We start from the raw sequence: 25,321 nt of genomic DNA, 5'->3' as shown, positions 1-25,321 counted from the left end.
GGAGACACTTTCAATTTTTGTTGCAAAGTTTACATGAAGAAAGTTTTAGAAAAGCAGATTGACAGACTCTTTTTAATTATTAGCTAATCAATCTACAGAAGATGTCTGTGAACTTAGTTTGCAGTGTTACATTTGTCAATAAAGGATAAACACAATGTGAAAATTATCATAATCGTTAAAACACAACTTTCAAATTGGAAAATAAAAGCCTGGAAAGATGACTCACCCTACCAGTTAAAAGGCTAAGGCAGAAAAGTTACTGTGAGTTCAAGACTAGTTTGGGCTATATAGTGTTGTCTCGGTAACTGAGCAAGTGAGTGAGAACTTGCCTACACAGACAGGAAAAGAGACACAAAAAAAGCAATATATAAAGTTACCTTGTTAATAATTTTAAAATATGAAAAATTCAGGTAAAGCATTAAAATAATTTCTAAAGATAATAAAGAAATGAGAACATACTTTATATCTGAACACATAGCATTGGACACAATAGAAAACTAATATGCAAATTATTCATCTAAGTTGAATATTAAAATAAAGTATGCAATTGCTCAGTCATTTCCCCTTCTTCCCTCTCTCCCTCCTTGAATATGGGAGCTTCCAACCATTTGCATATAAGGAAAGTACCGCACAAACGAGTCATATTCTCAGTCTGTTTCTTCTATTTTAAGAACACATATTCTATAGATTGAAACACAAGGATTCAAATTCTCACTCCATCATTTGATATGTAGCATCAATGGTTTTCTTTTTCTTTCTAATTCTTTTGGCATTTCTTTGATGTTGTGGTTATTTGCCTTAGATTTTACCTGTATATATATGAAAATTTATAGAATATGCCTGTAGGCTTCAGCTTCCAAAATGGCCAGAAATGGATCATCTGTCTTTGTCTTCATATCTTCTTTTGTGGAATAATGTAATGTGTATATTCAGTAAGACACTGCAGGGAGAGTGTGCTATTCAATACTATGTAGTCAACATTATGGTTTCTCCTTCATTCCTTTCTGCATTAACTTCTCTAGGAAAAATCAGCTGTCATACTTTAAGAACACTAAGGAAACCTTAAAAACGTCCACAAAATAAGATTTGGAGGCCTCCTACTTTAGCTAAGTTGATCTCTTAACAGTGTGAGGGAACCATATTAGCAGTATTGCTTACTAAGAGTCAAATTTAGAAACAACTGCAGGCTCAACTGACATCATTGCTCTTCTATTCCCTTCCAAACACTAAAATCATTAAATACCTACCTGAGATAATAAATGCTTATTGATACCTATAGCAGAAATGTTAGGTGTGATTATGAAGCAAGACACAATGAATGTATTATCTCACAAGACTTCAAAAAGAATTGGGAAATCAAGCAGGAATATTAGCTTTAGAATATCAGCAATTTATAAATTATTAATATATTGAATTGAATTGAATTGAACAAAAAATGGTTATACAATCACTACAGTGATTGCATGGTTGCAATTATATTCCTTACATTATTTTTCATTAAAATAAGAGGCAAGCAATATAAAAGAATTAGAATTTATATAAACATATAAATCCTTAATTTGGGGACAATCAAATGAAATTCTGTATTAAAACCTATGCAAACATATCCTTCATAATAAAATAGAATTTCTGTACAATTTTGTCACTTGTTTAAATGAAAACATATGAAGTTTGATATAGATAATATATTATATAGATGATATAGACAGATGAACACTTAGATAAAAGATAGAAATGAAAGAGAGATAGAAAGATAGAGAATAGACACATAGATACATAGAGAAGTATATACACAGAATTAATAGATACATAGAGATGATACATAGATTCTACTAGCCTTGGTGATATTTTTAAAATAGCTACAGAATCATAGATTTCCATATTTTCCATTTCTAATTTGAATCATATTTGGAATTTTCAAGGAGGAAGGTGCTAATGGCAGACTTATTGGGTTCACTCATTATTTATTTCACTGAACATTTTGGAAAAGTAAATGAGAACTTGACATCACTAAAGTATGTATACTAAGTTATCTACTAGGAATTATTACTTAAAATGTACATCTATTAACAGTGATATTTGATTTAAAATCAACATATTCTAATACATTTTTATAACTCTCATATCTACTTCAAAGTGACAAAATGTTTCCTATTTAAATTTACCAGTTCTGTTATTTTATTATGTTGCAAACACTTAATCAGCTTGAAAGTTAATTATAAAACACCAACATCTATGAATTAATTAAAAGCACTCATTATCAGTAACCCATCTTCTAGCAGGACTTCTAATAAAAATGACATATATAACTAATTATTAATAAAATTGTTACCTTGTTCCTCATTTAAGATATTCCATATCTTGTTTCTTCTGCAGTATTTTATGTATGATTTGATTTTGGCAAATGTTTACAGTTAGTCAGTACTAAATTCCACCAGATTTTGTCTTTCCTATAGCCATTCCTCCATGATTCTGAATTCTGTTTCTTTTTACATTTGTTTGCACCAAGAGTATAATGGATTTACTTACAGTTGGGTTTCCTATGCTGTGTGCATGATTTCCTCAGGAATCTAGTGAGCAATTGCATGGCTGATTCCCTTCTGCTCTGGATTTTTGAATGTCATTTGTATTACTGTCTCTGGTTTAAGAAAGTACTCACTCCCTTTGCATTGCCACCTGAGCACTTTCCAACTTGCTTTCATGAATACACCATGACAGCACTCTTTCATGAATACACCATAACAGCACTCTTTTATCAATAAAAGAATGACGAAAACCTACAACTTAGGTTGCTGCTTTCTTTTTCATTTTATTTCTGCAATCTTTCCCAGACTTCCTAAAATTCTCTTTGAAGGCACACATTAGCTTTGTCTGAGTCTAGGCCATTTCCCCATTATTTATTTTTTACCTCAGTTTCCCATTATTTCCACAACCAACCCCCTGCTGTATATTTTTGTAATTTAAAAGCCCACCCACTTCCTTCTCTACAAAATTTATATGAAATTTCCCTATTTGTATATGATTTCCTGATCTAAACCACTGCTTCTTTCTTCCATTTTTTTTTTTTTTTTTTTTTTTTTTTTTTTTTTTTTTTTTTTTTTTTTTTTTTTTTTTTTTGGTTTTTCGAGACAGAGTTTCTCTCTATAGCCCTGGCTGTCCTGAAACGGAACTCACTTTGTAGACCAGGCTACCAGGCTAGCCTCGAACTCGGAAATCCACCTGCCTCTGCCTCCCAAGTGCTGGGATTAAAGGCGTGCGCCACCACCGACTGGCATCCATTTTTTTCTTAAGTGTATATTTATTCTATATCTTCTTCAGCAAGATATAAGCCTCAAAAAAGCTTTTGTCTCTTTCTAATTGATTGATTTAAGCAACCTGAGTTTGATTATTTCCTTCTATCTACTCCTCTTGGCCATGTTTCTTTTTTGCCAAAAGCTTGAGGGGTACTTTTAAATTGTTAGTATAAGAATGTTCCAATTTCTGTATGAAGGTGCTTAATGCTATGAACCTTCCTCTTAGCACAGCTTTCATTGTATCCCATAAGTTTGGGTATGTTGTACCTTCATTGAATTCTACAAAGTCTTAAATTTGTATAATAATTTTTCACCTTGGTTTATATGAAGAAAAAGACTTCAATTTTTACTTGTTTGTATGTTTTGTGTGTGTGTGTGTGTGTGTGTGTGTGTGTGTGTGTGTGTGTATGTGTGTGTTTGTAAATGTGGGTGGTGTATAAACAGGGTGACATAGTCACATAGTTAGAAGTTCCTGCTTATTGACAGTTTTATTGCAATTTTATTTAAATGTTATGTCATAAAATATCTACATTTTATTTTTTATTCTTTGAAAATGAAGTTAATTATTTTGGTAGAATCCACTGAATAAATTCCAGGTCTGTCTTCTATTTGTCTGTTTATTTATTTTGTTAATCTCTGCAATAGTACTGAACTCTAAGGCAAAATTCCTAAATGAATTTAAAGATTCTGACCTTCTTACATGCTTATATTATAAATACCATCAGTGCAGGTGATGGATGTATTGTAGGTGTAAACTCAATAAACAAAGGTAAATTATTTATCTTTTAGTTGGATGAAAAGATTTAACCTTAAAGAGGTGCTGGCATCTCCTACTGTTAAAGAGCTGAAGCTACAAAAGTTGGAACTCCATGGCCTTTAAGAAACAAACTATCCTCTTTAGAATTGAGCACATGGTGGGGAACAAATGGCTACTTCTTGAAGAAGAAGTCTAGTTCTTGATCTACAGGTAACCGCTATATGTTAAGTGTTCAGGTGGGAAATGAAGGTTTCCCTTAGAAATTTTCATTGTTGATTACTCAGTCTTGGTCAATTACCTATAATAATCAATTACGAGAAACTAAGCAACTTAGAGATAATGAATTCATACCATTTTAATTGTCATGAAAGTATTATTTCATGATTGAGGCAAAAGTAATATCAATAAATTTCCAGTAGCATCACCATAGGAATGTTTCAGTCTTACTGCGCAAATGGCTGTGCTTCCTTCCATCAAGGTTCTGGGTACTAAGTTCTCCCTGCCCTTCCTGAGCTTCAGGGATCATTTTGCCTTTTCTTGTTTGTTCGGTTTTTGTTTTGTTTTGTTTTTGTGTTTGTTCTTATTTGTTTGTGTTTTTGCTTTTTTCTTGTTTGTTTGTTTTTGTTTCCTTTTTTTACAGAGCCTTTAGATATTTCATGTTATAGACTAAAATAACTAACATTCAAATAGCATATAGGAGGCAAATTTTTTATTTTTGTTTACTTTGTCACTTATCTATTCTTTAAGAATTCTTACATATATATTTCAACATGAAGCTTATTTGTACTTATACATTAGAAAAACTACTTAATATATTTTGAGGACTGTTGTATTATATAGTATTGAACTATATACTATTAACAGTAAATATCCCTACTAGATCTTTGAGTTTTCTTGTGTTTTCTGTATTTTCTGTATAGCGGTGAGACAAAAATTGTGGTAGTCAGCCAGTACATCATCCATGGAGAGATGGAGCATGTCAGAGACTCAGAATCCCATGTGCAGACACCAAAGCAGCTATTAATCAGATAGCAAAGGGATCTGTTAGAAACCTCATCAATTGTGGGATATAAAAAATGAGAGTTGCAAAGGGAAAACAAAGCTTCCTTACTGTTTTGGGTTCTCATAATCGATGAAGAAATAAATGAAATGTTTTATGAATCTGTTCTCACTCTTGTTTTCTTTTATCACCACCTCAATTCAATTTCTCAAAATCTTTCACCTGAAGAGTCATAATACCTTCCTAAATAATCGCTCCTAGGAGAATCTTTTAATCCTTTCCACTGAATTTCGTATTTCCTACAGTTATGCTTTTATCAACTTTAAACTGAATGTCTTTTCCTCAGACTTTTATCCTCTCATTTCCTTTAGAAAATTTCTATTCTTTAGTAAATGATAATCCACAGTTCATAATTTGAAGTGTCTAAACAGAACGATTAAGAAAATAAATAGTACATAAGGCAAGCATATCATAATGTGTCATCTCCTGTTTGCTTAATGTCCAACTCTAAAGAAGTCTGCTTGCATGAAAATTGAAACCATTGTAAACTTGCCAGAGAAACTAAGCATGTAGATGGAGAGACATGCTGTCAAAGACAGAGAATACAGAGTTTACGGGTAAGACCTAGGGAAAATTACAGATTAAGTTGAAGAGTTTTCATGCATCTTACTTCACTGATTATTTTAAAAGTATGATACATAGAAAATGAAGAAAGTTTCTTCTGGAATCAAGAGCACACCATGTACACTTTATCACCAGTGTAGACAACAGCAGATTGTTCTTAGGATGATTTTCAGAAACATTTCGTACAAATAAGTAAACAAGACACAAAGAATACATAACTGTTCTTCACAAAGCATACATCTAAAAGAACCAAGTCAAAGACTGAAAATTGTGGTTCAGTCTGACAGAAAATACCTGCAATTTTTCAAAAACAACAGGATATTTTACTCTAATTAGCATTATGAGGAGGATTGTTTGAAAATTATACAAACATTTGAAATTGTCATAAAACATCCTGAAAATGCTTTGAGTTAACTGAATTATAAGTGACCTACAATAACACTTCTTGATATGCATATTGCAGAAGATCAATTTATTCATATGCTAAAGCAAATAAATTAAAGGGATGGCTACTTTATAGAAGAACACATCAAACTGGCAAATGACACTAAAGTGAAGAGCAAATATAATTTAAAAAAAAATTACCTGGCAAGAATAATATCCACCAACATATTTTACATAAAATAAATTATAGCATCATAACTTATTTATTGAAATAAAAAGGGTCATGGTTATATAAGATATTAAATGTATAGAAATCTGTAGAACACTGAGAATGTACATGAGAATATAACATGTCTAAATTTAAACAGTATTTCAATTTAAACATTTAATAAAAATTAATGACAAGGAAAGTTCAGAAAACAAAATTTTTAAATATAGATTTAAGGAAGGTGTTCACAGTACTTAAAATCTGAATATGAACTAGATTAATAGCATTTTTTATTAAACGGTTCAAGGGTTAAAATTGTCCGTGTGCCTGCTTCTCTGGAAAATCTTTCCTAACATCCAAATCTGCTGTGCTTGTCTGTCTGTATGTGTGTAAGCATTGTACATTCGAATATGTGTTTATGAATGCACACCTGTGTATGTGTATGGATATCTGTACATATGTGTCTATGGATATGTATGTATCTGTGCATATATGTACCTGCACATATATGTATCTGAACATGAGGGATGTGTATCTATCTGTTTTGGGGTATGTATATCTGTGTATGCATATTTATGAATAAAAAGATTAAACAAATGAATAAAATGTATACAACCATTGAATATAAATTGACTGAATAAAACCTTTAATTACTTAATGACTTTTCAAGTGTAAACTGAATTTTCCAAAACATCAAAAGTTCTCTGACTAGTACTGAACATGGCCGTATGTTCAATAGTTTGGGTTCTATTTAGAACCATCAGGAACGTTGAAGTTCAGAGGTTCTATATTTTGAAAGTACATAAATATAAGACGTCTTCTTTAGCAGGTTGCAGAAGCAAAGTTTAAGATGATGTCTATGTGGGTGTGATATGGGAAATGAAGAAATCACTATGCTTGAAAATATCACACTTTACCATTTGGAGAAAGTCAAGCCTGCATAACCATATGCTATTTAGAAACAGCTAAGATAATTTCCAATATTTATATTGCTGGGAATATTCCATACTCTCTTTTTTGGGTAGGCAAATGTGAAGCACTGAAAAGTCTAATGTTTCACAAAAAAAAGAAAAAAATGCACATAATGTCAAACATGAGATATAATCTTCATTTTTTTAAAAGTAAACTATTTCTCAAAGACATAAGAGTTGAATGCATTTTTTTTTTTTTTTTACAATAATGTCTTTGCAGTTGTAGTCATGCTCTCTAATAAAATTCATGCCAACAATACTGGTAAATGTATATTTACTCTTGTTCATATCTACATTGTATTGTAATTATGCATTGTAATTTCCAGCAAACTGACTCCTACGCTTCTAGGAGATGATTCATACTCAAGACTTGATATAATTGTGAAGTAGAAAGTATTTCATTCAGTAAACATATTGAAATATGGGCATTATTTTCATTCATTAACTACTGTCAGGTTATGTTATATGTAAAACATCTTAATACATGGAAAGTAAAATTTATAGAGAATTCATAATTTCATTAACTAATTAATTTTTTTTAAGCATTACACTGACTGGCAAGTACTATCTGCCAATTTAATATCGTTGTCTGCTCTTTTGTGCTTTAAAGAAGTAGAAACATTTCAGAAAACACAACAGTTGAAAGGAAATGAGATGAGAAAGAAAAGATAACCTGTTGCTTAAGGAATGGAATTAGAGGGTTAACATAAGTTTACCTGTTAGGTCATCCTTATAACATTACCTACCCTACCACATTTATCCATCTCATAATCAAATGGTAGGCACCTTTGTCAGCCAAAGAGATAGAAAACTTCTTGTCGATGAAGTTGAGTGGGAGAAGGCAGTAAGGTTATAAAAGGAATTCGAGTTTGTTCAATAGTTTCTTCTGTCTAGCAGGAAATATAAAACTCTCACATTCCTCTTCTAGTGTGTGCAGCCTCTGTGTGTGTGTGCATGCGTGCATGCGTCTGTGTGCATGCGTACATGTGTGTATCTGTGTGTGTGTGCGTGCGTGCATGTGTGTGTGTATGTCTGTGTGTGTGCATGCATGCGTGTGCATGTGCATATGCGTGTGCGTGTGTGTGTGTTGGTCTGTGCACATGTGTTTCCATGCTTTTAAATTATTTTGGAAAGCAAACAGGAGAGGAAATTATGAGCTTCATTTAAGTTTGCTTAAATGTTGAGCTGTAACTTCATGTCTGTATCTGAACTGAATGATCATGAGGCTTTTTGTTGTTTTGTTTTTTGTTTTTGTTTTTGCATTTTTCAGTGAAAAGAACTTATTATGAATTGCTCAAAAATATGAAGGCAAAAATTTGCTCTAGATAATTCTACAACAAATATTGATGTTAATGAGGCTTTACTAGAATTATTGGGCAGGAATAGGTAGAGTACGTAAGATGTCACACAGTGACATTCTCCCTCATTTTTAGCTATGGAATTCTATAGTAATCTCTATCATAAGCTTCAGTGCCAATTGTCACTATTTATAAATATTTCATTGTTGAAAATCTTTCTCAATGAAAATAGATTTGACACATCCATATTTAAATCACCATTTGAATGTTAGTTTCTCATAGCAGAAAAAGGAGGAGTTAGAGAAAGGACTTAAGGAGCTGCAAGGGTTTGTAACCCTATAGGAAAGACAATATCAACCAACCAGATCATCCTCCAGAGCTCTCAGGGACTAAATCACCAAAGAAAGACTACATATGGAGCTACCCATGGCTTCAGCTACTTATGTAGCAGAGGATGGCCTTGCAGGGAATCAGTAGGAGAAGAGGCCCTTGGTCCTGTGAGGGCTTGATGCCCCAGTGTAGGAGAATGCCAGGGGAGTGAGGCTGGAGTGGGTGGGTATGTGGGAGGGGAGCACCCTCATAGAAGTAGGGGGATGAGGGTGGGATAGCGGGTTTCCAAAGATGAAACTGAGAAAGGGGATAACATTTGAATTGTAAATAAAGAAAATATCCAATAAAAGAAAAGAAAAAATAATCAAAAGTCAAAAAAAAATTCAAAATTGACTACAAAAGAAAGTTAGTGTTTCTTCCATAGAACAAAGAAAGTGGTCAACTCAGTGTGGCATTAGAGATATGGAAATATGAACACAATGGTGATTAATGTTGTGTACCTGTGAGAAGATGGATGGCAGCATAGGATAAGCTTTCCAATATGCAGGAAACAGGAAAGTTGAATGTTTTGGTGCCATCATGGCAACCAGAAGCCCTAAATAAAAAGGCAGCCTATCTAAGGATATTCTAGATGTAATGGATGAAAGGAAAAATAGTGTGTTCTTTTGTATATTCTCTGTAGATGCACCTGAGAAGGGCTGGTAAGTGGGTTTTAGATAAAGAAATCTTAATGGTTTTAGAAAATCTACATTTTGAAAATTCTGTTAGCAATTTAAAAGGCAATAATGGCTAAGCAGTTTGAGATACAGCACCCACACTCATAAGGGCTACTGACAGAGAATGCTAAAAGGAGAAATCTTACACATTAGTGACATATTCTAACTCTCTCTCTCTCTCTCTCTCTCTCTCTCTCTCTCTCTCTCTCTGCACACATACACACACACATCATATGAAAGAAATTTGTTTTAGAATTGTCCTTATAGATAGATGATCTGATGCTTTTTAGACAATGATATTTTATTCTGTGTCTTCTGGAAGGTGATGCCTCTATTTCTCTCAATCTACAGCAATCATTATGGATTCCAAAGAGACAACATTCCCTAGTGGACATCTCTGTTTCTTCCTAAATTTCAAGTTCTACTGACTATGAGATCATTACATTTTTTTCTCTACAGTATTCTGAAGGTAACTTATTTAGACTGAGGCTACTTTTTCATACCTTCCCTAATGCTTTTCTGTCTTTTAAATCTGTGAGTTAATAGTACACTCTCTCCGATATAATAGTATACATCATATTATATATTTAATTTAGTCTATTTTTCTAGAAGTTAATGTAATAAAATTAGCTACTATGAGAAGCAGGTACTAAGCTATAATTACGATCTGCTGCTCTTACATGTTTCTTTTATTGGTAGCTGATTTCCTCGTGTGTTTTAAATAGTAACAACTCAGTTTTGGAGTGCCTTTTCTTTACTATTGGTTTTATTAATTATAAAAATAGCTTAGAGGGCATGAATATGAAACAATGAAAATATTGCATGGAATCTAGCCAAAATTTACACATTTTGTGCTTTATTTAACAAATTCTTCACTAAGAGTACAAACTACTGAAAGTGAAGCTTGTTGTGAATGAGTGAACTATGTTGTTTTGGATGCTTATCTTCAAAAACATAATTATATTACCTATGATTGACACTTTCTTTTGGTTGATTATTTTGTAATGTCTATACAGAATAGAAAACTATTATTTTACTGGACATTTTATTCTTTCAGCCTCTTTTTAGCTATACAATATTTTTCTTCATTTTATGGTGATATGAATAAGAACCTATCTTTTCTATTGCTCACAAAATGCATTTGTAGTCTTTCACACTGAGGTATAATCAAAACAGAAGGTAATATCAATTGCACTTGAGTATGTTCAAGCACTAACATCTATTTATTGAATGCTTGCTGTTACTTATTTGACAGAAGAAACATACACAAATCTCCACGATAAGAGATAACTTGCTGTTTTTTCACTGTGTAATATTTATGCAATTGTAAGCAGAAATTTAAATTTTTTTTACCTCAGCCACTTTTCTTAATATGTTTTAATTTTAAAATGCATAGCATATAATCATTGGAAGACTTTTTTAAGGTTATTTGACAATGCCATTGAAAAAGCTAATATAAAAATGCATTGTTTGGGTATCTATGAAAGTCAAAGTAGTACTTAAACAATGTAAGAACATAATGAAAACCATCAAGGAGGGTTGGCAAGATGGCTCAGTGGTAAGAGCACTGACTAGTCTACCAAAGGTCCTGAGTTCAAATCTCAGAAACCATGTGATGGCTCTCAACCACGTATAATGAGATCTGATACCCTCTTCTGGTGCATCTGAAGATAGCTATAGTGTACTTAATTATAATAATAAATAAATCTTTAAAAAAAGGAAAAGAAAACCATCAAGGAGATATGATTTTTAGCAATTATTATTTGATCACAATTGCTATTAATTTTCTATAGCTATACATTGATATCAACCCTTAATAACTCAACACATGATTTATTCATCAAACTTCTACATGCCTTGAGTTGGCTGGTGTAAGAGGGAGCTATGCAGGGAGGGAGATGAGTCTTACCGTTCCTCTTGCTATTCTTTCTTTTAAAAAGCTAAACAGAGCTTCTTCAGATGCAGCTCAGTGGCTGCAAGACCACATTCCAGTGAGACACACATGGCAGAGTTTGGCTCCTTAGGGACCATCATTTTAATGATCTATTAAACAAGCTGACAGCTCTATCCACTGCCTTTTATTATGAAAAGTCTGTTACTTCTCAAACTCTTGCTGAGATGTAAAATGAATTATATTGATCTGAGAGCTTCATACATCAGCCTTAATATCTTTATGACATTTTAATGAAACTACAATGCTTTCATCTTTTATACTATAAAAAGACTCCCATCTGATATGTTGTAATCTCTGCTATAAAAGAACTTAAAGCACTATTAAGCAAAATTTCAACATGTGTCAAAATAAGAAATATTGAGATGAGCTATTGGGAGAGAGTTTTTAAATAATGTATTCATTTTGGTAAGTTTACTAAAATAATGTCAAATGGAATATTTGAAAGAAAAAACCATAATAAAACAGCACAATAGTTTCAGTAATACCTTACTTATAAACACACTATTTCAGCAGATGATTGATGTATGGGAAGTATATTATTCTTGGCTGGATAAAGAAAGGAGAGAAAGAGTGGATGTCTTCTCTGAGTGAGTAATCTCATATTAAAATGATGAGCAGATTTTCCATTCCAGATGCAACCGTTGCCTTATGACTAAATCCAATCGATTTAGATTGAATGGACAGCTAAAAGTTTGCCAACTTTATTTTAATCATGGCCTCTGACCCTATGCAGTTTAACACAGGCAGCTCTTCGAGAGGAATGGAAAGCATGACTCAGAATGATAATGTGTATACCTGCACTTTTAAATCTTAAATGTTGACATTCAAATTTAATATTTTACTATAACACTTTACCTATTGCTCACGTCATTAATGCTGCCCAAATATGCTCTTTGACATTTATAAATAGTAATTTAAGACACCAATATTTACTTAAAACAGGCTGCTTGAAAAACACTTCATAAGGCATTTCACATATATGCTTCCATTTCAGTTCCCCAAAGCATGTGCAATAGAATGACTCCCACATCTTTGTCAAGTTTTTGAGTCCTAGCACTAACACCTCAGACCACTACAATCTGAACTACTGCAGTGAGTACTTTTTAAAGAAAAATATCCCAAAGCACAAGAATATACAAATGGAGTAAAGGGTCAGTGTTTTAGGTTGTCCTATAAACACTCTTAAAACCAGACACATTTGATAAGGACAAAAAAAGGTAGAACTAATTGTATGACCAACCTCATTACTTTCTTACTATTTAAAATTTATTTACAATGTTTATTTCAGTACAATAAACCAACTAATTAGCATTTCTTTAAAGATACATAGGTCAAATAACTTATAGAATATTTCTAAAAGAACTTCAATTTTAAAAAACTCTTAAGTTTTGATTGCTGAGATGAATTCAAGCACAGCGTCTGTTCTCCTCGGGAGAAGTCTATGAATTACTGATCAGGGGCAAAGCTGTTTCTTTCTCCCACAAAAGTATTTAGGAAAATAATTATCATTTTGTTGTTCAATTTTTTAATGATGCAAAGCATGTTTACCTGACCCTTGTAATGTTTTATTTTTAAAAAGCAGTGTCTCAAAGTACATAAAACAGAAGATCTTGTTTTCCTTGAATTATGTTAAGGTCTATAACCCAAATTAACTACATTGTACTGCAATATACTGGCGGTTAAGCTAATTTGTACTTTAAATAATATATGTGCGAGAACTGACTACATGCAAATTTAAAGATGAAACATTTCAAAATTTAAGCACAGCATCATTTGAAAATTCAAATAGTCTTACAAAATACGTGGCAAATTCAGATGTGAAAATCAGCAAGTTATATGTTAAAAGTAAAGATTTATCTCAAATATTAAATTTTTGCATAATAGTATTTTTATATTTTAAATAGATGCTTAAAAGAGAATTCTATCTGATCTACTGAATCATGAGTAAGTGAAGTGACACTAACTTCACAAATGTAAAACCAAACCAAGCCAAACAAAACTGAAAATTATTAGAGGAGTTCAAAGGCTGTCATTGAAGACAAAAACTTACCCGCAAATTTGATGTGGAATTTGTTTTCTGGTTTTAATATCTGAACATACAAAGGACAATTTGGGGCAAAATCTTTCACAGCCCATGCTCTCAAAATTGTTTGGTGATCCTGAAATGATAAGACCCAAAATATCCTGAGATTAAATTTAACAATATAAATTAAAAATGACAAAAAGGAAATTAACTTGTCAAATGGTCACACTTATAGTTAAGGTTTGAATATAAACATAAATCAATTATCTCTCCCCCCCTTTGTTTTTTTGATGTTTTGAGGAAATATCTTGTATATTCCAGGCTGTATTCAGTTTGTTATGCTGGTGGGTGTGGTCAGGAACTTCTGATATCCCTGCTTTTATCTCTGAAGTACCTTGATTAGTATATTAGTAGCACCATTCTCAGGCCATGGTTTGTTTTTAATCCTTACTATTTATATAAAGGACCTAATTCCAAATTCTACCAGTGACAATCACTACAAGTTAGAACATTAGAAATTGAGAGTGGAATAGCTAGACAAAACTAAACATAATCAAAATTATAAAAGAACAGATACATTATTACTTATAATATCAATTCTCATAGAACAAAAATAGGGATTCCTAATATTAATTAATTTAAAACATTGGGGGAAAAGCAACTATGAGGATTACTCATGTAGAGAACATGCTAGATTATACATATAATAGTAAAGGTTAAACAATTTGATTCTGCTCTTATGATCATCAGTGTTTATGGGTGTGTGCACAGTGATGAAAACCACTCAGATGGAATAAAATGGATTGGGAAAGTTAGGATGCTAAAAGAATCAAATTGAAAATAAACATTCAATGTCAGCAGTTACATAAATAATTATTAAATGAACTGAACATCATTGGACAAATTATTAGAAAACATCTTTACCAGCTATGCTCTAGAAATGGACATTGTGGGTTAGCACTGCCATGTAATGAATAATCAATAGATTTATATTGATGTTCGAGTTAACTTAACTAAAATTAAACAATCTATTTCTTCTGATATACTAGCTACCTACCAAGTTTTGATAGCCATTAGTGACCAGTAGTATCATAGATAATTCTAGTCTACAATATAGCTAGGTCAAAGAAGATGACAACATCTCCCCCATCAACACTTGATACACTCAGATGTAATAGGTTGAATATGGAAATACAGAAGAGCCAGTTGTTAATAATTGGTAACTGTTATATATTGTTAATATTTTACAACCCACTACCTAGATATCCATACTGATATTTCAATTCTTTTAGTGAGGTTATCAGGACACAGGGCCTTGTAAAGTGTTTAAGGTCCCTCCCAAGGATGATAGTCTTATAAGGAAAGGCAATCACTGCTCTAATACAATAACATCTGGAGGACTCCCACATCTATAATACAAGAACATCTGGAGGACTCCCACACCTCTAATACAAGAACATCTGGAGGACTCAGACACAATCGCGTTCTTTAGCAAGATCACAACGGCTAAGAACCATGAGGCCACATTTTGTCAGAAACTAGATCTGCCTGCACCATGTCCTGACTTCCTTAATCCATTTCTTATCAACCACACATTTTATTTTGCTTCTGCTGTATCAGCTTGAACAAGACAGTGACTTCAGGTTTGAAGAAAATTGATAAAGAGTAGATCTGAATGCACATAGGTATCTTCATGAGGACATATCAACATCCTAAGAACACAAAAGATGCTATTAATATCTCTCAAATGAATATTTGCTAGGTAATATATGATTTTAAATCTGATATTGCAACATTATAAATAATTAAGTATATGACACATTTCTTTCATTAGAAGCATGTTTTTTAAAAAAATGAACAAAAATACTAAACTATATTTTTACATTAATATTGTTTAATGTTACTTAGAAGTGGTAGTCAATGAACTATTATAAAATGTTTAACCCATATGTCCCTCAATATTTAATTGGACTTAAATAAGTCTGAGTTGCCTTCTATAAAATACACAAATGTTTCCATCACACAACATTGCTGTGAAGGAACACCATAGTACTTTCCAAGATCTTTTATTAGCTGACAGTAAATTCGGAACAAACACAAACTATTTTGCATATTCTATGAAACATCTTAGTAATAGAACTAATAAATTTTGAATAAAACATAAACAGCATTAGCATTCTTAGCAATGAAATTAATAATTGGTTTGCCATCATAACCTAAGTAATGAATATACTTGGTGTTTAGCAAAATAAGGAATATGAGGTACTAAAGGATCTACCAATGGAGAAGAGAAAATTCCTCAAGAGTTATCCTTCATGTTGATGAAAGTACAAACCCTGGTTTAATACATATAAAGTGAGTATGAATGTATTGTTTTGTAAATGAATGAAAGGAGATGAACTTTGGAGAGGATTTAAAACTTGGAAGAAGTGTGCAGCATTCCAAGGCCTCCCTTGTTTTGATGTTCTGTCTTGAGGCCATCTCTGCTTGGCATTCTCTACAGCATCAACTGACATAATTCTTTAGTAAACCTACCAGAAAGACTTAGGAAGAATCCCAGATCATTGGGGACACTGCAGTGTATTGAAAGAAAGAGGAAGAGGAGAGAATTCATTATGCATAAAGTCTATACATAAATTCACAAGTAGGTGGCTGATCAATGGATCAGCTGAAGGAGGCAGAAAAAAACAAAATTTAAAATAATGTTGAAGTTGTTCCTAGCAGCAAGGGTTAACAAGTTGGACTCCAGTTATACTACTAAGCTAATTTTCTATGGAATTAAATTTGTAACATCTGCTACACAATGGTTATCTTTCTCCCATTCTGAGGAAGAGAAAGGAAAGACAGTATAGACACTGACAAAACAATGTAAAATATAATAGTCATATACATATGAATGACATGGATATACAGCTGTAAGCAGATATAGATAATTGGATTCCAAAAAAGAATACAAAATAGAGGAAGGCAGAGAAGTAGTTAAACAATTGTGAATGGCTCAATGTTAGGAATAATTGTACGTTCTTGAGATTAGGAAGTTTTGAACATTCTCGTGGCAAAGAAACTCATCACAGGTCAGACAACTAGACTAAATGGGAAAAGCCTTGGCATTCAGAAAGAAGCAAAAGCCCAAATCACTGTGAAGCAAGGATTGTATTTCATGAAACATTTTTCAAAGGGGAAGGTGAAAAACATTTTAAGAACAAAAAAAAAAAAAGAGTAAGAACAAGTATAGCAACCAGCATGAAACTACAAAAGGAAGCATGCAGAAAGTCTTTGTGCTGTATAGAAATAACACCAGGGAAGTTAGTGTTTGGAAATTAAAAAAAAATGATGTTAGAAATGGCTATGGCCTATGCATTAAATAATAGCATAGAACATTTCCCCATTTCCCCATAAATTTATTAAAATGCATCTATGTCCATAAAGAAACATTTATGGACTGTTTTGTGGGGTTTCTAATCTATGCGAATACTATCAACACTTACAAGTGTGGCACAGCAGGCACCAAGAAGAGTGAATGATGCTTCCCATGTAACATCTGATACAATGTTGACAAATAATTAACTGTGATAATGGAAGGACTTAGATTTTATTCACTACAAAAACCATGAAATATTCTAAAGACATCTCTCATGAGCAATGTTATCTGAAATCAAACATCTTTATGAAAAAAATCAAGTATATGATAAAAAATTGAAGAGAGAGAAACAAAAAATCAGAGGATATGGAAATGGTAGAACTTACTGGGACCTAAATCTAACATTGGTAGCAAAGACACTAGAATCTAATGAAATAGAAGACAAAGAAATGCTTGGTCCTTAAGAACACTCACTGTTCTTCTGGAGGGCTAGAATTTAGTTTCCAACACTCACTTCATTGTGAGTCTCATAGCCACCAATAACTTCACTTCCAAAAGATACCTTCCCTTGCTTTGGCACCAGCATCCAAATGCACATACTCACACACAAATACACACCACATACAAGCAAACATGCACATGCAACTGAAAATACAAACATAATAAAAATAAATATATAAAAGATTTTTGTGATTTTTCTAAAGGACAGAAAAGTGATATTAACCTGGGTATTTTTAAGAAGTAATGTATTTTCTATTTTAAAGTTATAAATAAAGTAAATAAATAAAATTATAAATAAAGTATAAATAACTGGAAAGTGGTCAGAAGACAAATTATGCCATTTAAAGACAATCACTGAACTTATAACACCCTAAAGAACTACAGGTCACAAATACGCAGAGAAAAAACAAACTCTTTGAGGGTACTATAAACTAAATTTATTAAACTGTACCCCAAAGCACTGAAAGGAACAGACACGCAAGGATCGGAACAGAACAGCAAGGATCAGAAACAACGGGAAGTTCCTCTCACTGTTGCTGGGAAATGGCTTGGGAACACCATTTTAAAGAATCTTGCATCACTATCCATACACTTGACCCAGGATTGAGGTCTTTAATATCTCAAAATAGTAAGCATATGCCCACCCTAAGTCAATATATAGATGCTTATAGAAACTTTACTTATAGTAAAATAAATCAACAAAAATAATCAAACAGAAATAACTCCTTTCCTTAAATGAATAAACTGTGCTACATTTTAGAATATTACACAGTGGAAAAATATACAACTTATCAAGCTAGAAACTATGAAGGATCACAAATAATATTCATGAGGGAGAAAATCAGGACAAATCCTCAAAGGCTATGAACTACATGATCCCAAGCACATGACATTCTGAAAGGGTGGAAGCAAGAGGGCAATAATAAGGTCCGGGTATCCTGAATGGGGGAGATGAATAAAGATGAGGGAAGTACCTAGAACAGAAGAGACACTGCCTTCCTTCAGACTTCTATTAAATCAATATTGAAGTCCATGGAATCTGGTTGCATTACATTCTGGGTCTATCTCAAATTTTGCCTTAGGAGTATTAGGTTTAAGGTATGTACAACCGCAGCTGGCTTTTAAGTGGGCCTTGGGGATTAAACTCAGGGCTTCATCACTTACTGAGTCAACTCCCCTGCCCACTACATCCACTTTTGCTTGTTTGAATTTTCTTCTCTCCCCCTCTCTACATTCCCTCTTCATAGGTATATCCTAGTGTGTCACAGTTTCAGTACTTGAAATAACTCTACACCTCTTTGATCTTTTTCCACGTATCATTAGAGCTGAGCTGGGCTACCTGGAATTATGCAGGTGCTGGGGTGTACAGGTCACAAATGCTGTGTAGCATATCTGATTAACATTTCCTTGTCAGCTTTTCTTTTTTTTTTTGCTTTAATTCCTAGAGCCTATTTTTTTCTTAAGTATTGGTTTCTATGTCCTGCTCCAGTGAGCATCTGTTCTCACTCATAACCTAGCAGCAAATTTGCAATTTATTTAGAAATTTACTAATTGCAACACCTCTGTCACTACTATGTCTTGTCAGATAAGTCAATCATTGTTCCAAGTTAATAAACATGGGTTGGGTCTTGTACGCCCAGTCCTTTCTCACAGGGTATTGTCTTTTGTGAGTATCTACAACTTAATGATCCTTTAAAAGACAGTGTTTTAATTTGGTAGTTATGATATCATGCAAGTCCATTTACAACTTAGTTGATCTAATTTTAGAGAACTATTAATCTGGTATTGGTTTCCTTCCATATATCTGGAGTGGCTTCTCTGGAGTTTTATAACTACCTGTGGCCTTCAACAAGCTGTCCATTTATATGCTTATAATTCTATTTTTTATAAATGCACAGAGGATCTGGTTCTTACTTTGTACACATACAGTTTTCTTTTCCTGATTATTTATTTCACTTGGTTTCATATATTCTCATTATTTATATATGAATATATTAACAAGCTAAAGAGCTTAAGGACCTAAGTGAAGTTTATGAGAGGCAGAGGCTCTTTTTTCTCTTAGAGCTCAGTATTACACATTTCTTCCTTTCCATCAACTTTTCCTGAGTGAAACCTTGGTCTTTTCTCTTATCAGTTCCATGAAACTGCCATGACCTACTGATCATCTCTTTTCAGTAGGAAGACTGTATCTATATCTATATCTGCATCTACATACATATGTGTGTATATGTATGTGAGCTTGTGTGTATATACTTCTGAGTAAAGCAGAGATTGCTGGGGGCTGAACCTACTGTTTCTGAATTCTTATAGATCACATTCTCACTGTGCTCATATTTTTCAGTCTGAAAATAATTGTTTTGTATATCTTGTTCGGAATTTTAAACACTTGTGTGGGAATGTTATTCCAGAACTCTCTGCTCCCATATGGCAGAGAGCAGCAGTTCCCTACTTGTAAATATGTTTCAGACCTCTGTAAACTATTAACTATAAAAATCTAGGATGTGACATTTTTAAATTCCTCATTGGTATTTTACCTGTAAAATTAAAAAAGAATCTGGAGTTCCATAAATGGGTAATATAATAACACTGTCTAACCTTAACGAAAGATCTCAACATCATGAATTCTCCTTGAAAATTAGCCAAGAAATGTTCTACGAAGAGAATTCTGTTCTGAAGCACATTTTCTCTACATCAGCATTTACCCTCTCCTCAGCCCTGTAAGTTGTTATTCAGTCTCTATTCTCAATAGTTGTCATTTATGGCTTCATCAACTTTATTTATTAGACTGTTGGTGACTATTTGTCCATCACTGAAAGCAGACTGGCATGAGGCCAGAATTTTTCTCTCCTTTGTTATTTTGTTCACTGATTTGTGTTTGTCCCCACTGGAGAATCTCAGCAGAAGGTTAATAACTATACTTTGAAATTACGCATGAATTCCAGTGAAGCTTTATTTTCTCTAGCTCAATTTAGATTAGAGGCACAATTATAAAACTTAAACCATTTCCAAAAGAAAAGATATTCTAGAGTGATAACCAATGGCATCCACCTTCCCAAATCCGTAATCCCCACTCAGAACAAGCATCACCTGTAATCTCCACTCAGAACAAGCATCACCGTGATCCTCACTCAGAACAAGCATCACCGTGATCCTCACTCAGAACAAGCATCACCAACATCCTCTTCGTTTTGAAGCCCATTGTTTGCTTAGTTTGCATATCTTCATACCTTCCTTATTCACTATCTGTCTTGTGTTTTCTTCATAAATTGTGTTTGTTGGTTTCTGACTCCATTTATAATTTTTAGTTACATCCTATACTTGGGGTGGTAAAAAGATGCCTCTACTTTAATAGTCAATCCTTCTCTCCTTTGTAGTCATTATGCTTTAAATTATTTCTTGTATTTATTATCACATGTGTGTGTATTTAGAACTATATAGCTCAAGTGAAACCAAAATCTCCTATCTAAATACCTGCTTAATTTTCATAGATGATTACTTTGGAAACGTAAATAACATATAGAAAATATAATTATTTATCCCCCAAATTGTTTCTTCTCTCTAGACACTTCAGTGTCAAAAAATTGACAGTGTACTCTTTAAATTTCATAAATTCAAAATCTTCTACTCTATTTTAAAACAATCATTGAATGAATTGACAGGTTGTATTGTATCTATCTTCAATATTTATTCACAAATCAGCAGCAGTTTGGACCCCTCCATAGATGCGAACAATGATTTTCTCTCATTTAAATAACCCTCCTTGAGTCTGTAACTGGTTGCCCCTCTAGAGTCATCTGACATGTACCCATTGAACAGCCTAAACTTTCCTATTCCAACAAAGGTAATATTTCAAACTGAAAAACAGGGCATACCACATGCCTGCTGTACTTTGTACACTGAATGTGCTTCAGTGTACCACTGTCTCTTCTACCTTACACACCAAGAAAACCCCAGCAAAATACCAATGTTCAATGCTGTCAGCTTCCTTCTTATAGAAGAACACAAGCATCCTCATGTGCTGCCACGTTTGTGGCTTCAGCTGGAGTAACTGTGACATTTATTGTTTCTATCAAGATATCCTTATTGACATATATTCTCAGTTTCAACCAACAAGAGACTCTCTATAGCTGTCTTCTTGTCTGTCTGAGCCTTAACCACATCTCCTAAGAATTAGAAGGACCCTGCCCTCTCCCTACCGTTCACAGAGCTTCACTTCCTCTGCTCTTCACATCCTTTCAGCTACTTCGATTTGGTTTATTTCTTCTTAAAGTTCCATTCTCTTGTTAATGAAATCAGTATTACTTAACTAGAGTGCCAATAATAAAGTATGTGTGTGTGTGTGTGTGTGTGTGTGTACTTACACATACTATAGAACTTAAAACCTGAAAATTCATTAGCTATTCATTCTAAATGTCACAAGTCATAAACCATGTGAAACCAAAATCTCTTATCTAAATACCTGCTTATAATGGATGGTTCCTTCTGAGAGCTATGAAGACCCATCTGTCCCATTCCTCTACCCATCAGAAGTGATTGAATTCATATACTCAGGGCATTCTGACTTGCTTAGCCTCTGATGTTCATCTTATAAGCACACTACTCAAAATGGAAAGAAGCCTATCATGGTGGTGTGACTTCAACTTGATTGTTTTGTAAACACACAGTTACAAATACATTATGTACTGAGTTAGTAGGGAGAGGATGCAATTAAACATGCATTATAATTTAACTGAGTACTTGTTATATTGCTGAGAAAGAAATAAGAGCCAAGTGTCTCTAGAGAAGCATGTTAGATATTATTACTATCTAAAATATAAAAGTGAGTATTTAAAAAAAAGCACAGGCTGCGAGGTAAACTATGTAGAGTTTAAGAACATAAAGCTAGTAAGTAAGGTGAAGGTAACAGACCACAGCAGTAAGAAACGAACAGAATGGAACAAGTAAGGAAATAATCAGAAGACCTCCATTGATGCACACATCATGCCTTTGGAAGGTTACCTGTCCTAACCCAGTTGGTAAAAAGGGTTCTAATGAGTGCCAAAGGCTAGAATAGTGAATACGGTCTAACAAAAAATAAAGTCAGATATGAACGGGTTAAAAAATGGGTGATAGTTACATGAATTGGGCATACAGAATTTGATGGGTCATTTTTTTCTATTAGTCACAGAGGAGCACTTCAAGATTTAAAATTGCTTTCAATATTGTCACTTGTACTAGGAGATAAATCCTCCAGATGGTGTCTTTAAGAGACAGGGAATGGGAAAATCACAAATGACTCCTGTGTCTGCTTGACCATACTACTATACTACATGATATATAATGTGGTCCTATACACCAGAGAACTACAAAATGGCACTTAGGCCAGGGAATTGCATGCTTCTTGCCTTTTTGCACAGGCTCACTTCTAAGACATGCTGCTCCTCACATACACCCTCACATGACACAGGCTCTTCACCATCCAGGCTCATTGGATGTTAGGACAATGTGGACTTCGCTAATTGGATGATGTATGCATATATACCAGTGAATTTCTGCATTGAACTAAATCTGCATCCAGATGTTGGTCTCAAGAGTTTGCTGCCTGGAACTCATCATGACTCTGTTGCCCTGGTACCCCAAGCCACCAGAACAATGTCCTACAGGATAGTATAGGCACTACAATCAACAATTAATAAATTAGATTTCAACTGGAAAGGCTTCCGTAAGGCAAAGAACAGAGTCAGTAGTTCAAAATGACAGTGTATAGTATGGGAAAAGATTTTTACCAATTCTCTATTTGATAGAGGACTAATATCCAAAGTATAGAATAACTCAAGAAACTATATGAACATATTAAATAATCCAATTGACAATGAGGATATAGTTCCAAACACAGGATTCTCAATAGAAGAATCTCAAATGGTTGATAAACCCCTAAAGAAATGTTCAACATCTTTAGCAGTCAGGGAAATACAAATTAAAACTACCTTGAGATTACATCTTAGCTCATGCAATAAGGATTATCCTTGTAAGAACTACTAGTAATGAAGGATAATGAGTCTCAACTGGCCATCTCTTATAGTCACAAAAGACTTCTAGCAGTGGGACCGAGTTGTTAACCAAGAAGGATCTATGGAGATAACTAAACAACCTAGGCTGATGCTAGGCAAGATAGCTACACTTTGTAAACTGATTAGGAGTATGGCAGGCCATTGTAGAGGAGAACATCAGCACAACCTATTGAATGTGTGAATGTGGAGACATCTAAATGGCTTTGCCTGCCAGCAGATGGAAGAAGATGCAGGGGTCCATATCTAGACATGGAGAAAGAGAGTGTAAGTTGAAGATCTCCATCCAATTTCTCCCCTTAAAGCACAGGAAGTGCAGTTGAAGATGGGGAAGAAAGATTGCAGGAACCAGAGGAGACTGGGAACACCAGGAGACCATAGCCTACTGAGTCAATTAAGCAGGGCTCCTATGGGCTCACAGAGACTGAAACCACAAGCACAGGGCCTGCATGGGTTTGTACCATATCTTCTGCACATATGCTTTAGCGGTCAACTTGGGGTTTTTGTGGAAGTCCTAACAGTGAGATCAGGTAGATCTCTGACTCATGTGCCTGTTCATGAGACTTTAATCCTACTATTGGGTTGCTGAGTCCAGCCTTTGTGTGAGAGGTTTTGTTGTGTATTCCTTTTGTGATGTTTGGTTGCTGTCTCTTGGAGGCCTGTTCTTTTCAGAAGGATAAAAAAAAAAAGGGAGTGGATGTGAGAGAGAGGGAAGGTGAGGGGATGCTAGCAGGAGTGGAGGGAGCTGAAACTTTGGTCAGGTTGTATTATATGAGAGAACAATCTATATTCAATCAATCAATTAACTAATTAGAAGTTGAAGCCTTTCTAAATCTAACCTAAATTTCATCTTCCTTGGAAATCTCAAGACTTCAATCACTAGAAACTAAGTCAAACTTTCCTCTACCCATCAAAGTCAGGTAACTATGACCCTACATGGTCATTCAAGGAGTGGTTTTGTGATGTTTCTACTAAATCAGAGTATTCATAGAGAGGGCCTGAGTGGACAGACTACATAAAGGATACAAGAGCACTTCCATATGAGTATGGATAAGTTCCAGATACTTATGATTAGTAAATTGAACTCAAATTATAGAGACTTCATCATCCTTAGCCAAATAGAAAATATTAACTTAGGTCAGAACATATCATTGCTCCGAGTCTCCAAGCCTTTCTAAGAAACACACTGTGCACTAGACACAGAGAAATACAGTGATGCGCACATGAGCAGTTAAAAAGTGAACAAAATTCATTATTTAAATAAGATAAAATAGAACAAAAGTTTGCTACAAATGAAGTGATTCATCATACTGAAATTAGAATATCATGATATTCTAATATCTTGATATCTAATATCATGATGCTTCAAAGTCTTCATGGACTTACCACCCCGAGAAAACTTAGACAGCTGAAATAATGTTTGTAGACAAAACCCCCATGTATTTACCATCTAATTATGAAAAAACAAATTGAATCAGATATGGTTCTTTTATAAGGCATAAAAAAGATGTGTTTATTAAATGCTGAAGAATCAAAGAGCAATATTTTCTACTCTCCTGATAACATTTTTCCTAGATGCTTAGGGAGGTTGACAGACTCAAAGAACTTTTCAAGTACCTTTTATATTAAATGTAACATAGGAGTTGCGTAGTAACAACACAAGCTTTCCCAACAAATACCATATAATATCATAATATGAGACTACATTGATTACCAAGCAATATGGTTAGGTATAGTTAGATAGAACTAGATATATAATATGGTTAGATAATAAGCATAATTTTAAAGGATTTTTATATATTTTTTAAATAAGTCTTTCTGTTTTGGAGTACTTGCTCTCAAACTCCAGCCAGA

The 25,321-nt window shown here is 33.6% G+C and overlaps 1 protein-coding gene across 5 annotated transcripts in view; it reads right to left on the bottom strand.

The window, feature by feature from the left end:
• Kcnt2 (potassium sodium-activated channel subfamily T member 2) overlaps positions 1-25,321 on the bottom strand; it is a 353,683-nt gene that overhangs the window by 144,054 nt on the left and 184,308 nt on the right. For all 5 annotated transcript variants that reach the window (XR_004122600.1, XM_031384276.1, XM_031384279.1 and 2 more), the window contains exon 13: positions 13,586-13,694. Coding sequence is in view for 4 of the 5 variants with exons in the window: in XM_031384276.1 (XP_031240136.1) it covers positions 13,586-13,694 (109 nt within the window). In the remaining variant the exon portion in view is untranslated. The remainder of the gene's footprint in view (positions 1-13,585; positions 13,695-25,321) is intronic.

The sequence above is a fragment of the Mastomys coucha genome, unplaced genomic scaffold (genome assembly GCF_008632895.1).
Source record: "Mastomys coucha isolate ucsf_1 unplaced genomic scaffold, UCSF_Mcou_1 pScaffold1, whole genome shotgun sequence".
Lineage (NCBI taxonomy): Eukaryota > Metazoa > Chordata > Mammalia > Rodentia > Muridae > Mastomys > Mastomys coucha.
The sequence above is the reverse complement of the archived record's forward strand: the minus strand, read 5'-3'. Positions and strand labels throughout refer to the sequence as shown.